The sequence below is a fragment of the Phacochoerus africanus genome, chromosome 4 (assembly GCF_016906955.1).
Source record: "Phacochoerus africanus isolate WHEZ1 chromosome 4, ROS_Pafr_v1, whole genome shotgun sequence".
Classification (NCBI taxonomy): Eukaryota; Metazoa; Chordata; class Mammalia; order Artiodactyla; family Suidae; genus Phacochoerus; species Phacochoerus africanus.
In genome coordinates this window covers 52,075,259-52,089,437 of record NC_062547.1, presented here as the reverse complement: position 1 = coordinate 52,089,437, position 14,179 = coordinate 52,075,259, and the positions used below count along the sequence as shown (strand labels likewise).

Genomic DNA, 14,179 nt, shown 5'->3' with positions numbered 1-14,179 from the left:
GATTATATATTATATATATTATATACCTGATACTGATTGACTTTGAGAAAGGAAGTATCATCACTTTCTCTAAGGTACTCAAATACAACTATAACCATGAATCTGTACACATTTTACTTGTATTCAAATATTTTTTGTCTTTTCATTTTTCACAGTAAAATCTTTGAAGGTTTGTCATTAATTTTTCATATTTCATTATGTCTTTTACATTTTGTTCTTTTTAATCTTACAGCAAAAATACCTAGAACCCTCCTAGCTGCACCCTAGACTCACCATTGACCACCAGCAGCAGTGCCATGTGAAGGGCTCAGGACAGGCTTGAGTTTGGGAAGTGAGTTGCCCTCCAGGACAGACAGTGCTGGACAACTTTGAGGTGAAACCTCAAAAGGAACACACTCACCTGGACAGATGGCTGCAGCCTCTGCAAAGCCCTGTAGCCTGTTCTATGGCCTGCAAGCTAGGGACATGTCTGAATTTTCAAATGGTTAAAAGAAGAGCTGACATACTCCATGAAGATGTGGGTTCAATCTCTCGCCTCAGTGAGTTAAGGATCTGGTGTTGCCTCAAGATGTGGCGTAAGATACAGAAGTGGATCCAGTGTTGCCATGGCTGTGGTGTAGGCCTTAGCTCCAAAATGGTCCCTAGCCAGAGAACTTCCATATGTAGCAGGTATGGCCATAAAAAGAAAAAAAAAATGGTTGAAGGAAAAAAAAAACAAGAGTAACATTTTGGGACACATGAAATAAATGAAATTCTGTGATTAGCACTGGTAGTTTTATTGGAATATAGCACGTCCATTTGTTCACAAGTCCAGACTGCCTTCATTTAATAGCAGACCTGAGACATTTTAACAGACACCACATGGCTGGGATGAGGATTTTCTACTTAGCCTTTTATAGAAAAAGTCTGCTGACATCTGCCCTAAACAAACAAAAGAATCAGCTATTTTTGATGAAATGTTTCATTTCAGTTCAGTGTTGGTCTCACAGCTGCATTGGATATGGATCTTGTATTTTGCCCACATTTATAAGTGTAAAACTGAGTTCAAAGCATTATGTGTTTTAGGAAGTACAAATACCTTATAGGGTGACAACAAACTAGCATAATCTATTTCCTCAGTCACAGGTTAAAAGGAAATCAGATTTTTGTGCTAGAATAAAGCACATGCATGAGCTTGAATGCACACACAAACTCAATGTCAATGTTAGAGGACGCTCTCCACATCAGGAAAGTAGAAAACAAGACACAATATGTTGTGATCCAAACACTAGCAATAATGATGACAATGGGCTCAGTGTACTCTTCCTGCCACTACAGAGGGTCTACTACTCACCTGATGGGATCCATTTAGTTCCCGCCATCATGGCACTTAACCTGGGCTGCCAGAGGATGGCTGGAGAGATCACTGGCCTACCTGCTCATCTCCTTCCCCTGGTACTGACTGCTTCTAGAAGCATGACAATGTTTGTTCTCCTTCATGACCTTCCTGTGTCCAAACTGTGGAGGCAGAGCCAATGTACCAAAAGTTGGGGGAGCAGTGGGAAGTGGAATGAGTGCACTTGGGGTGGAGATCAGTATGTTGCGGGAGTTAACCCTGGTTTTACAGGGTTTTTGGCAATTTTGTTTCGGCCTTGGTGACTAACAGTTTGGCAGATGGATTTTCTAATATTAGAAGGGGTTAGGGTGAAAAAAGTTAACTCTAGGGCCAGAGTTAAAAAAAAATAGCAGAAAATGGTGCTTGATGCCCCCCTCCCCTTAATACTATAAGTCTCCACATAAACAGACCATAGTGTCTATCAAGTTAATTATTCATGGGAGAGTGAAGGCCTGGAGAATAATCTTCTAATGGTACAATGTCTCTGAACCACACACCTTCATGCCCAGAGTGTCTGAGATTTATGCATCCCCCAGTGACAGATAAAGAAAGGGTGAGGCCCAGAGACCTCAGGATTCACCAGCAGAATCCTGGCCCTCTGCTTTTCAGAGGCCTGTGAGCAGCCAAGATGTGTGCAGCCCTGAGGCCACGTGAGTGCTGGGTGGTATGTGTTTTCAGGACAAGCAGATGTCAGGTGGTCGATGTAGGCTGAGCTGGGAACTCCTGAGCAGTGCCCATCTGGATTTACAACAGCATCATGAGTGGACAGACTCACTTTCATTCCAGCTACTCAGGGCTCTCCAGCACCAGATGTAAAAGAGAGTGGGTCTGATGGCAGTACGTTACCTGGCTTGTGGATCTTGCCCTGCCTACTCATTAGAAACATTTGGGGAGTGTGTATACCCACAGAAATTCTGACTGAGGGGCCTGGGGTCAGGGCATGTGAGTGCATCTGTTTGTATTTTCTTAGTCCTTGGCATGATGAGCCCAGTGTGTGGCTATGATGAGAACCACGTACCCCACCTCGAGGGAACTTGCTCTTCGTGGGCTGCTTTGAGAAGCTACCAGTGTCAGGATACTGCCCACTTGCACTTGCCCTGTGCACAGGACATGAGCTGCCTTCTCTCCACCACCACTCCAAGTTCCATGAGGACGAGATCTAGCTGCTGCTACCTCAATAACAGTCCTTGTTGACACATCTTCACATCTGCTGTGCCCTCCCTGACACTCTCTATCATTGAGCACAAGAAGAAGGGGCTGCATGGGCTCAGCTCCCCTGGGATGGGCACAAACTCCAAGGAGCTCTATCATTTCATGTGCCTGGAAAGGTCAAGAGCAACTGCTCAAATGCCTTGCATTAGAGTGAGAAACCTTTAAAGAATAGGCCAACTTCTTATTCTGGAAGTTAGTAAGTACAAACCAAATAAGATAAATAGAGACCAGGAATATAATTTACTAAATTAAAAAAAGAAAAGAATTGGAAGACCTTTATGAACATTACTTTCTAGAAGTGCTACTTTCCATGTTTCTTTGTAATGGGTCAGCTTCCACAATGCTGGGCATCCAGAGGTGACTCCAAATTCATGCCCACTGGGAACCTTAGAATGTGACCTTATCTGGAGATGCGGTCTTTGTAGATATCATCAAGGTAAGGATCTTGAGATGAAATGACTCTGGGCCCTCAATCCAATAACAGATCCTTATAACAGAAAGCAGAGGGAGATTTGAGACACAGAGACACAGGAGAGGGCCACATGACAATGGAGGCAGAGATTAGGGTGATGTGGCCATAAGCCCAGTGATACCTAGAGGCACCATCAGCTAGAAGTGGCAGGGACAATCTTCCCCTAGAGTCTACAGAAGGAGCACAGCCTGCCCATACTGTGATCCTGCAATGCTGGTATCCAGACCTGAGAGAGAGTGCATTCCTACTGTTGTAAGCCCCCTGTTTGTGGTACTTCATCAGGGCAGCCAAAAAGAACTAACACTGCACCTGTGAATTAATTCTTAAAACCATCCAGAACTCATAATATAAGTGGAGTGGTGCAACACGGCTGCATAGGGCTTGTGGGAGCCATCCCAGGAGGGCTGTAGGAAAGGCACTTCAAGATAGCATTTCTACAAGGTGTCTACGAGCCTCTCTGTGCAAAGTTCTTTGGGATGCTATTTCAAAGCAGTCTGGAGGTGGCCTGTTGTGAAAAGGTGAGGAGGTAACCCAATTCTCTATTTTCTCCTTGTCTTCCCATGACGGGCTCTCCAGGGACACACTAAGATGCCCCAAACCAAGAAAAAAGTAGCATCAAGGCCTGACTTCAAAAAATATTCTAAAACCAGCATTTTTCTTTTGTTTCTGGATAGAAATGGGGCAGAAAAGCAAAAATTAACACTTTTAAAAATAGGCACAGTGTTTAGTCAAACATGAAAAATGTACTATTTTTGTGTTTGACTAAAAACTGGGCAGTTAAAGAATATTTTGGGTGTTTATAGGATGACCTCAAGGTGTACTAGACTCTTAGCTTTGGTGAGAAAATTACAATACAACCAAAAAGAAAGTGACCTGTCCACCAGAGAAAAATGGAACAAAGTGAAGGTAGTGGGGCCTGTGCTGAGCAGCCCACATAGGAGGCAGGCTCAGGCCTGAATGTAGTCGAGGCAGGAGAAGAGATTTTGCTGATAGTGTTCAGATGGGTAGAGTTAGAAATCAGTAGATTTCTTTCATAGAGATTTAAATTATACTTTTATGCTTATCAAGAATGGAGATAAGATGAAAATGCAACTAGTTGTACATTCCCGGAGACCTGGGATTATGACCATGCAAAGTGGTCCCTGCATGCTGGGTGTAGCCACCCTGCTGCAAGGTGAAGAGCTACCCTACTGCTGTGGCCAATTCAATAAAACTCAGCCCATATTTGAAGGCATATGTGCTCCTGACTCCCCAAGCAGTCCAAGAGGACCCTGAGGGGAAGCAGCTCGCTTTATTTGCAGGCAGAACTACTCTCCTGTAGCCACCTTCAGCTCCCTACAGGGCAATCCTCTGGTAGCAGCCACAATCTTCCCAGGCTCCACAGCCTTCACAGAACCCCTTCATCCTGAGGCAGCTATGCACCCCCTGGGGCAGGGCCCTTGGAATAAATTCTTGGGGTCTTCATATTAAGAAAGCATGCGGGGATTGAGAACAATGTACTTTAGAGAAGTGATTCTTGCCAAAAGTGGTCACTTCTGTGCTTTTGTGTCCTTCTAAGTCAGTTTTTTCATTCGTTGATTATGCTTGTCAATGGTTAAGGCTGTCCGGTCCACAGCTGCAGTGATGCCATCCAAGGCCTCATCCTGTCTCTCTAGCTCTGTCTTGGCATCCAAGGCAAGATCCTTTAGCTTCCTCAGGATCTGCAAGAAAGCACAAATGATAGGAGGGGTTGCCTTTCCTTATACTCTCAAAAACAGACAATATTTCATCATTTTTACAATGCTCAAGAAATGGTGTGAGTTAATGGTGATGATGAACACTCTAAACATAGAACCTGGGTTTGCGTCTCAGCTCTGGCACATTCTGGCACTTTTAGCAAGATAGAGCTGTTAGATGATGTATTTGCTCTCTAGCTGTGCTCTAGGCCACAGGCAAGGAGACTGACCACACAGACCTAGGAAGATGTACCCCTAGGGCACTGTTGTTTCCAGACCACAGTTTGCTGTTTTATCAACGCTGAGAGCCTTGCTAGGAATGTTACCATAACCATGTGGAATTCTTGCAAACAGTAGCAGGGTGGGCTGGCACAGGGCAGAACCAGGGATCTGGAGCCTACAACTCAGATTTGAGTTCCAGCTCTCAGCCAATCACTGTTTTTATTACCTATTTGCACCAGAGTACTAACTGCAGACTAAAGCTGGAAAACCAAAATTTAAAAAGAAAAGCAAAATCCCTTTTTGTCTCTATGTTTGAAATACTGCACTTACAAATGCAAAAGGCAGAACAAAACATAGCACAAATAACCCAAGGTGCTGAAACAGTTAACATAACACATAGATGGTCCTGTAAGTGCAGCCCCTGGGTGCAAACACGTGGAGGACACCAAAATGCCATTAAGTCACATGATGCCACTGGGGAGGATAGTGCCCACAAAGTGGAGGGCTGTTCTAGCACAGCTAGACCAAGGAAGCTGACTAGGCTAGATGTCAGCCCCTCACCCCCATTTACATGACTCGTTAGTTTCATAAATTAAGAGCAGCCATTGTATCATAATTCTATTGAGACTAATTGCATTGTGAAATGTACTTTAACTACATACCCAAAATTTAATATCCTCAAGCTGACAACAGAAATAAATGATTTTAAGAGAAATCTTACTGACAACTACTTGCAATAAATGTTAATACCTCTCTTCTTTTAGGAAAAGTTTCAGATCATTGGTTAGGTCACGAAAAAGGAACTAAAGAATATGAATTATTAAGACAGGCCCTTGGTGTCCCTTTTACTAACTCCCAGTAGAGCAACCTGCTTACAGATCTATTCAAAGTCCTTTATCACATGAGGATGGAAATTAGCAGTGAACAGACTGAGTGACCACTTCAGAGGACTCCAGGCACAATCTATTGATGTAATTATTAATCTATCATGCTCCACACTGAAATCACCGTCACCCCTACAGATCTCACCAAATGACATAGGCAAGAAAGCTCTAGGTTCCACAAGTCGCCTGGGACAATCTTGAGCAGTGCTACTACCTAGGAAAGGAGAGTAAACTGCATCCCATGTGGTGTTTCAGAAGGCATGACAGTACTTGTGTGGTCAAATAGAAGCAGCTCTGTGTTTAGAATCAAAAGGAATGCCTGACCACTTGGCCTACCACCTGGCCTCGGAGAATTGCTTTGTCTGATTAACAAGAAACAGAATAAATGCAGGAAGATGGCCAGGAGGATAATAAGATCAACTCCATCCCTAAGAATGGTGAGGCTCAAATGAGATCACAAATGTGAACAAGCTGTGAAAACTATAAAGTGCTATGTAAGGTGCTGACGCCAAGTCTTAAAACACTCAGGCTGAAGGAGCCCAGCAGTGCACCCCTGCTTTCTGGAGGGGGAAATGGAGATGAGGCGAGCTGAGGTCATCCATAGTTACACACAAGTTAGTGACAGAGGCAGGATCTACCCCCACACTTCTCTTCAAATAAAGCATCATCACTGGGATCTTCATCATGAGAAAGAAGCATAAATCCTGATTCAAGCTAGCAGTCTCAGACACAGTCTTTTTGCACCCTCTGGGAGCTGGTGGAAACTCCATCAGTTGAGTCACTTGAAAAACTGGAAGGAACTCTGGAAAGTATACTGTGGGGTCAGTCAGCTCTGGAGGGGATGGGCTGGATGACCTAATACAGGAGGTCTTTTCCATCTCTCATTTCTATGATCTCATACGGCTGAGGCCCAGACAGCATAATAAAAAAAGTCACCACTCACCACCATGTTAGGCAGGTCCTTCTATGCTGTTTTCTCTGGTCAACTATTCCTTCCTCATTACCTCCATTTTAGTATGATAATGAGGCCATTCTACCAGGAACTTGTAAAAAATGTCCCCTAGAAGATTAGCTTATGCCACACACCTGCATCTGATCTGATACCCTCGAGGTATCAGATGAATGATCAGGCAGCACAGATGCTGTGTGACTCTCTTTGCAATCTTGATGTACTTGTCAATCATATCAGAATGTGGTCAAGTTCATTTTCTTTTTCTCTAATAAGATTTTTATTTTTTCTCTTATAGTTGATTTACAATGTTCTGTCAATTTCTGCTGTACAGCAAAGTGACCCAGTTATACATACATACATATGTGTGTGTGTGTGTGTATATATATATATATATATATATATATATTCTTTTTCTCACATTATCCTCTATCATGTTCCTTCACAAGTGACTACATATAGTTCCCTGTGCTATACAGCAGGATCTCATGGTCAAGTTTATTTTCAGCTGAAATGTCTTTCACGACCACTGTTCTCATATGAGCTGATGGTGGGAGACTGGCTTTCAGCAAGGCAGCCATGGTCCCCTTTAGTGGAGACAGTCAACTCTCTTGTTCTGTTCTGATAATAACAGTGTACATAGAAAATCAGGAAATAAAATTTAGAGGAGAAAATAAAAGTCCTTCAAAATCCAATTAATGCCTGTCAGACAAGCACTGCTGATAATACTGTATGGCCTTGTCGTCTTGCTTTCTCACCCCAACTTTCGTACACTTGAAAAGTAAAACTGGGGGTTAAATATATGTATATGAAATTTTGTTTTCTGTTTTCTCATACCCCAATTTTCCTAAATAAGGATAGGAGTTATGGGACTCCTGCAATGTGCCTTAACTATTCTCTATTAACCCTTAATCTAACTTTGTTTCACAAACAAGGCCAAGAGGAGTGGGCGACTTGCTTGAGTTCCCAGGGTCCAGCTCCAGTGCAACCCTGAAATGACTACTGCATGGACAACAGATGTCATGGCAATGACTCAGGTCACATCACTGAGACAGAAAGAAATTGCATAAGACCCTTAAAAAAATTGCATAATGGTTCTTACCGGGGATCAGCAGTCCATTCACACACCCAAGTGAAGCCAAGCCCCAGAATCTGCACCAGTCCTTATAGTCCTGAGCTACTATTGCAGGATGTCTAGTATAAGAAGAGCCATCTTTGTAATTTCAAATTTTCTAATACTCAAAATTAGTATTTTTTTTTAAAAAGTAAAAAGCACAATTAATTTTCATAACATATCTTACTTAAATCAATCAACCCCCAAATTATCATTTTAACATGAAGTCAATATAAATAATTATTAATGAGATCTTTCATATTATTTTTAAAAAATGAAGTACTAGCAAGCTAGTATGAATGTTATACTATTGCACATCTCATCTTGGACCAACTGCAGTTTTTGTTTTTTGTTTTTGGCCCCACCCATGGTATATGGAAATTTCCAGGCCAATGATCAAATCTGTTCCACAGCAATAATACAAGCCACTGCAGTGACAGTGCCAGATCCTTAACCCACTGAGCCACAAGGGAACTCCAGACCAACTGCTTTTTAAGTGCTCGTAGCCACATGTAGCCAGTGGCTACTGTGCCAGGTAGCATAGGACCATATTGCCACACAATAGCTCTTCCATCAAATGCCACTTTGTGTGACTGACCCTGTGTGTCCTACACTTCCATGGCCACCTTTCTCTAGAGCATGAATCAACTGCCTTTTTCTCAGTCTAAAATGAAACATTGGCAAAAGGAAGAACACCTATACTCCTAAGTCTATACTTAATAGGCACATACAACTCTTATTTTGTGAGAAAGAACAGCTTACATGCTTACAAAAATTGAACATTTTACTGAGTGTATAGTTCAAATAAAGGTTGGTTCCTATTGAATTTTATTTGGAAAAAGTTCCACTAAGATGATGGCCTTAAATATAGCACTCATTCTATGCAGCCTGTTGAGACCCTTGGTTGGTCTGCTAAAACTGCACTTGAAATTAATTAATACTTCAAAAATACAAGCAAGATCTTTACAGTTATTAAGTGTGCAAAGAAAATTACTTCAAACCAGTAGTATCTCTGGAATATTGGTCCAGTGTCTTTTTTCATTTAGAAAGGGACTGAAGTAATTAAATGGCATCATGTGCATTCCATATAACATGAGATGGAAAGAATGGAGACTATGAAGTCTGGCCAAACCTTAAAAACAGTTGTTACTTCTGTGGCCCAGGATGACAAGCTGTCTAGTCATCAATGTATGATGCTGCCAGCCTCTGGAAAACCAACTGGCCTCTTATATGAGCCTTCACTGGGCTCTGACTCAAAAGCTAGGGTCAAAATGGACTCTTCCTCAAGTCTCTCCTCCACTAAAATATAAACTCAGTAGCCAGTCATCTTTCTAGCCACATTAGTACCTACACAGAAATTACCTGATTATGAGTACCTTGAGTTTTATTTTTTCTTTCATTTTTTAAATTTTAATTTTTATTATTATTAAAGTATAGTTGATTAACAATGTTTCTTCAGGTTCTGCTGTACAGAAAAGTGACCCAATCATACACTTTTCCCTGTGCTGTACATATACTAGGGCCCCACTGCCCATCAATTTCAAATATAACAGTTTGCATTCAAAAAACCCCAAAATACCCATCTATCCCACTCCCTCCACTTTCCCCACTAGAAGTCCTATGGAAAACAGTATGGAGGTACCTCAAAAAACTAAATATAGAACTACCATCTGATCCAGTGATCCCACTGCTGGGCACCTATCTGGACAAACCTTTCATTCAAAAAGATACATGCATCCCTATGTTCACTGCAGCACTATTCACAATAGTTACAGCATGGAAACAACCTAAATATCCATCAACAGATGAATGGATTAAGAAGATGTGGTACATATATGCAATGGAATATTACTTAGCTATAAAAAAGACAACCTAATGTGATTTGCAGGAGCATGGATGGAACTAGAGATTCTCACACTAAGTGAAGTAAGTCAGAAAGAAAAAGACCAATACCTATGATATCACTTATTTGTGGAGTCTAAAATATGGAACAGGAATTCCTGTCATGGCGCAGTGGAAACAAATCCGACAGGGTTGTATGTTCGATCCCTAGCCTTGCTTAGTGGGTTAAGGATTCGGCGTTGCCTTGAGCTGTGGTGTAGGTCGCAGATGCAGATTGGATCTGGTGTTGATGTGGCTGTGGCATAGGCCGGCAGCTGTAGCTCTGATTCAACCCCTAGCCTGGGAACCTCCATATGCCATGGGTGTGGTCCTAAAAAGCAATAATAATCATAGTAAAATAAAAAATAAAATAAAATAAAACATGGAACAGATGATCCTATCTATAAAAAAAAAGAGACCATGGCCAAAGAGAGTACATTGAGTTTTAAAAGAAATTAACTTTTATAAAATCCAAAGAAACACACAGTGCATACAAGTACAAGCAAGACATAAAAACACACATGCTAGTACCCTCCAGGAACAACATCTTGAGAAAAACCATAAAAAAAAAAAAAAAATCCGTGCTCTTCAGCTCAAGAGTCACAGGTGCTCAACAAAGCCGGTACAGGAGGCTTGGTTCCCCACAGGCAGGATGCTGGACTCACTCACCAGCATTAGTAACTTGGAAGAGGGACAGCAGAGATGACTCAGCAGGAAGTGGGAGGCACCACATGGTCCCCAGGACACAGAAGAAGTTACTGTCCTCTTTGGAAGAGGAAGACCTGCTTTGGCTACATGCTATGGTGACCTCCATCTCTCCAATGCCACAGACCTCAGAACAGTGGCAGAGACACTGTCTGGGCTGATACAACAGCAGATATGGAGACAGTTTAGCCTTCTAACCATTTCCATGATGTTTATAAAAACAGGAAATATATTATGCAAAAACCACTCATCCAATAGTGTAGGTTCACTTACCAAAACAGATGTATGCCTCACATCGGCTATCAAAGTGTGAAAATCTGGGAATCAGAGCCCCCAAGCTCTGCTAGTAGCTGTGCTCCAAGCAGGCCCTGAAGTGTCTAGGTTCGTGCTTTCACTGTGTAACTGCAGTAATGGAAGGATACAGCACACACAAGTATGGGCCTTAACACTTCTAAACCATCTATAACATTCCAGTTGTTGCCTGAATTTATATTCTGAAAAAATAAAGTTTTTTGCTCACTTCATGGTAAAACTCCAGGTTTTAGAGTATTAGTATATTAAGCACCTAAAATAAGTTTAGTATTAGCTAGACTGTCTGTCCTGATCTTTTTATTATTAAGCTGACCCATTGAAAAACTGCATTTTCTTGCAGTGAGAAACTAACAACTGTTTAAGAATAGTACTGGGATAAATCAAGCTGTCTGCAATTCTACCAGTTGAGGCCATTAATATGCTATGGAGAAGGTAAAGAGGGAAAAATTGGCTTCCTCTCAACCAAAGCTCTGGAGGTTGTAAAGAATATTCTAGGCTACAAACTGTCATATTTAGCATTCACAGACCACCCCCACAACCCACCCTGTCTCCTCTGTTACATTCCTTGAGGCCCCGAGGATGATCTGTGGATGAACAGGGGCAGCACAGGGTTTTTTTTTTTTAAGGAGTCCTCTTATGGTGCTCCCCTCCTCATGATACCCTCTCAGTCAACGGGAAGAGGAGCTAAGCACAAACCTGCCTTATGCACCAGGGTTGTATCTGTATAGCAAGACTCTGAGAACTTAGACTTCAAGGATCTGTCAGCCCTAATTTGAATCTGATAACTGGCCTCTAGTTACAAATGGTCCTGATGGCACAAGATGGCCCCTCTTACTCAAGGTCTGGACAGGGAAAGCACAAGGGAGTACCTCCTGGACTAGAGAGGGGTCCTGGGAACCAACCTGCTACCAGACCATAAAAGCAGAGCTTCCCATGGTGAGAGCAATGGCATTCCTACCAAGTGAAGTGCTCAATAAACCAAAGGTTCATCTTATATGTGGAAGTAAATGCCTCAGGGGGGACATTCTCATAATATGAAACAAGCAAAAGAATGCATTGAGTGTGGGGCTCTTCAGAGTTGACTGGGTCACACCCAGTTGGGGTCCTACTGATAGATTTATACAGAACTCGCTATGTGCCAGAACTCTGCTCCATACAGTACAGAGCTCATCTTATCCTCACTTCATCCCCAAGCAAGCTTTGAGGAAGGACCTTGTTCTGTAAAATGTGACAGTAACACTTTTCCAAAAAAATGTGCAGCTTGCTGAAGGCCATATGGCTAACATGGCTATTGGCCAACAGAAGCCATGTTTCCAAGAACCAGTCCTCAACCCTCACGCTGCAAATGAGATAATCAGACCTATTCTGCTCAAGGCCATATAGCCTCCCCAACATTATGTTCATGCATTCAGTCCAATTTCACACTTAAAAATTGCACAAAACTGACTTCCTATTCTGAACAAAAAACCACCTAATACCTGTTAACTATTTTTAAAACTTAATAAAAAGATGTCAGTAATGGATAAAACATCCAGATAGATCAGTAAGGAAAGAGAAGACTTGAACAACACTATAGACCAGCTGCACCCAACAGACATACATGGAATACTCCACCTCAATCAGTAGAATACAAATTCTTTTCAAGTACACATGGGAAAACCTCCAGGAAAGACCATCTAGTAGACCACAAAACAAGCTTTAAACTTAAGATTAAAGTAATAGAAAGTAACTTCTCTGGTCACAGTGGAAAGACAATGGAAATCTGGACAGCTAAAAAAATTCAGATATGTAGAAATCAAACAACACACTCTTAAACAACCAGTGGGTCAAAGAGGGAAATTAATAAATTCACTGAGACAAATGAAAACAAAAACACAACACACTAAAATACCAGCAAGCTGAATCCAAGTAGGATTTATCTCAGAATACAAGGGTAGTTCAGCACTGGAAAATCAATTAATGTAATATACTACATCAGAACAAAGAGGATAAACACCACATAATCACTCAATTGACTCAACTGATAAAGAAATGGCAATGACAAAACCCAACATCCTTTCATGATAAAAACTCAGAAAACTAGGAAAGAAAAGAACTTGAACATGATAAAAGGCACTTGTGAAAAATTCAGCTAATAGCATACAGAACGAAGAAAGATGGAAAGCTTTCTTCCTAAGATCAGGGAAAGACAAGAATGCCTACTTTCATCACTGCTACACAGTACTGCTATGCACTCGAAATCCTAAATAGAGCAATAAGTGAAGAAAAAGTTAAACAAAAGGCATTCAAACTGGAAAGGAAGAAGAAAAATTATCTCTATTTGACCTGGTCCTATATATAGAATATCCTGAAGAATCTACAAGAAAGCTTAGAGAACTAATTAACAAATTTAACAAAGTTATAGGATACAAGATCGAAAATCTTCTGTGTTTCTATACAGCAGCAATGAAGAATCAGAAAACGAAATTTAGAAATAATCCCACTTATAATAGCACTCCCAAAAATAAAAATAGATTTAACCAAGGAGGTGAATGACTAAAAATTATAAATCACGATGAAATAAACAAAAGACCTCCTGTGTTCCTGGATTGGAAGAGTTAAAAATGACAAGAGGCCAATACCCCTCAAAGTGACATGCAGATTCAATGCAATCTGTATAAATTCCCAAAACTTTCCTCTCCCACCCCAAAATGGAAAAGCTGATTATCAAATTCATATAGAATTGCAAGGGGCTCTGAATAGTCAAAACAATCTGAAAAAGAAGAAAGAAACTGAGAAACTCACAATTTCTAATTTCAAACCTGACTCAAAACTACAATAACAAAAACAGTATGGCACTGGCATAAGAACAGACATATATAGACTAATGGAATAGAATAGAGTCTTCAGATAAACTCATATATCTATGGCTAACAGATTTTTGGTAAGGGTGCCGAGTCTATTATATGGAGAAAGAATAGTCTGTTCAGTAAGTGGTGGTAGACAACTGGACATCCACATGCAACAGAATTAAGTTGGACTCTTTCCCTACTTCATATACAAAAATACAAAAATTAACTCAAAATGGATCAATGACTTTTAGAAGAAAACATAAAGGTAAAACTTCATGACCTTGGATTTGGCAATGAATTCTCAGATATGACACCAAAAGCACAAGCAAAAGAAAAAGAGATAAATTACATTTCATCAGAATTCCAAACTTCTGTATATCTATTGCGTTATAAAGAATTTGATTGGCCTTTGTCTTTGGCTCCTGGGAGAGACAGTCTGAATCTTCAGAATTTTTCAAGTACCTTGTTACTGATGAGTCCCTGGGACAACATCTGGTTTATACTAAT

At 41.1% G+C, this 14,179-nt stretch overlaps 1 protein-coding gene across 4 annotated transcripts in view; it reads right to left on the bottom strand.

Moving 5' to 3' along the window:
* Positions 1-755: 755 nt before the first annotated feature.
* The window catches only part of SNAP47 (synaptosome associated protein 47), a 110,213-nt gene continuing 96,789 nt past the window's right edge, over positions 756-14,179 (bottom strand). For all 4 annotated transcript variants that reach the window (XM_047776325.1, XM_047776323.1, XM_047776326.1 and 1 more), the window contains one exon: positions 756-4,759. In XM_047776325.1, the coding sequence (XP_047632281.1) occupies positions 4,613-4,759 (147 nt within the window). In that variant the 3' untranslated portion in view covers positions 756-4,612. The remainder of the gene's footprint in view (positions 4,760-14,179) is intronic.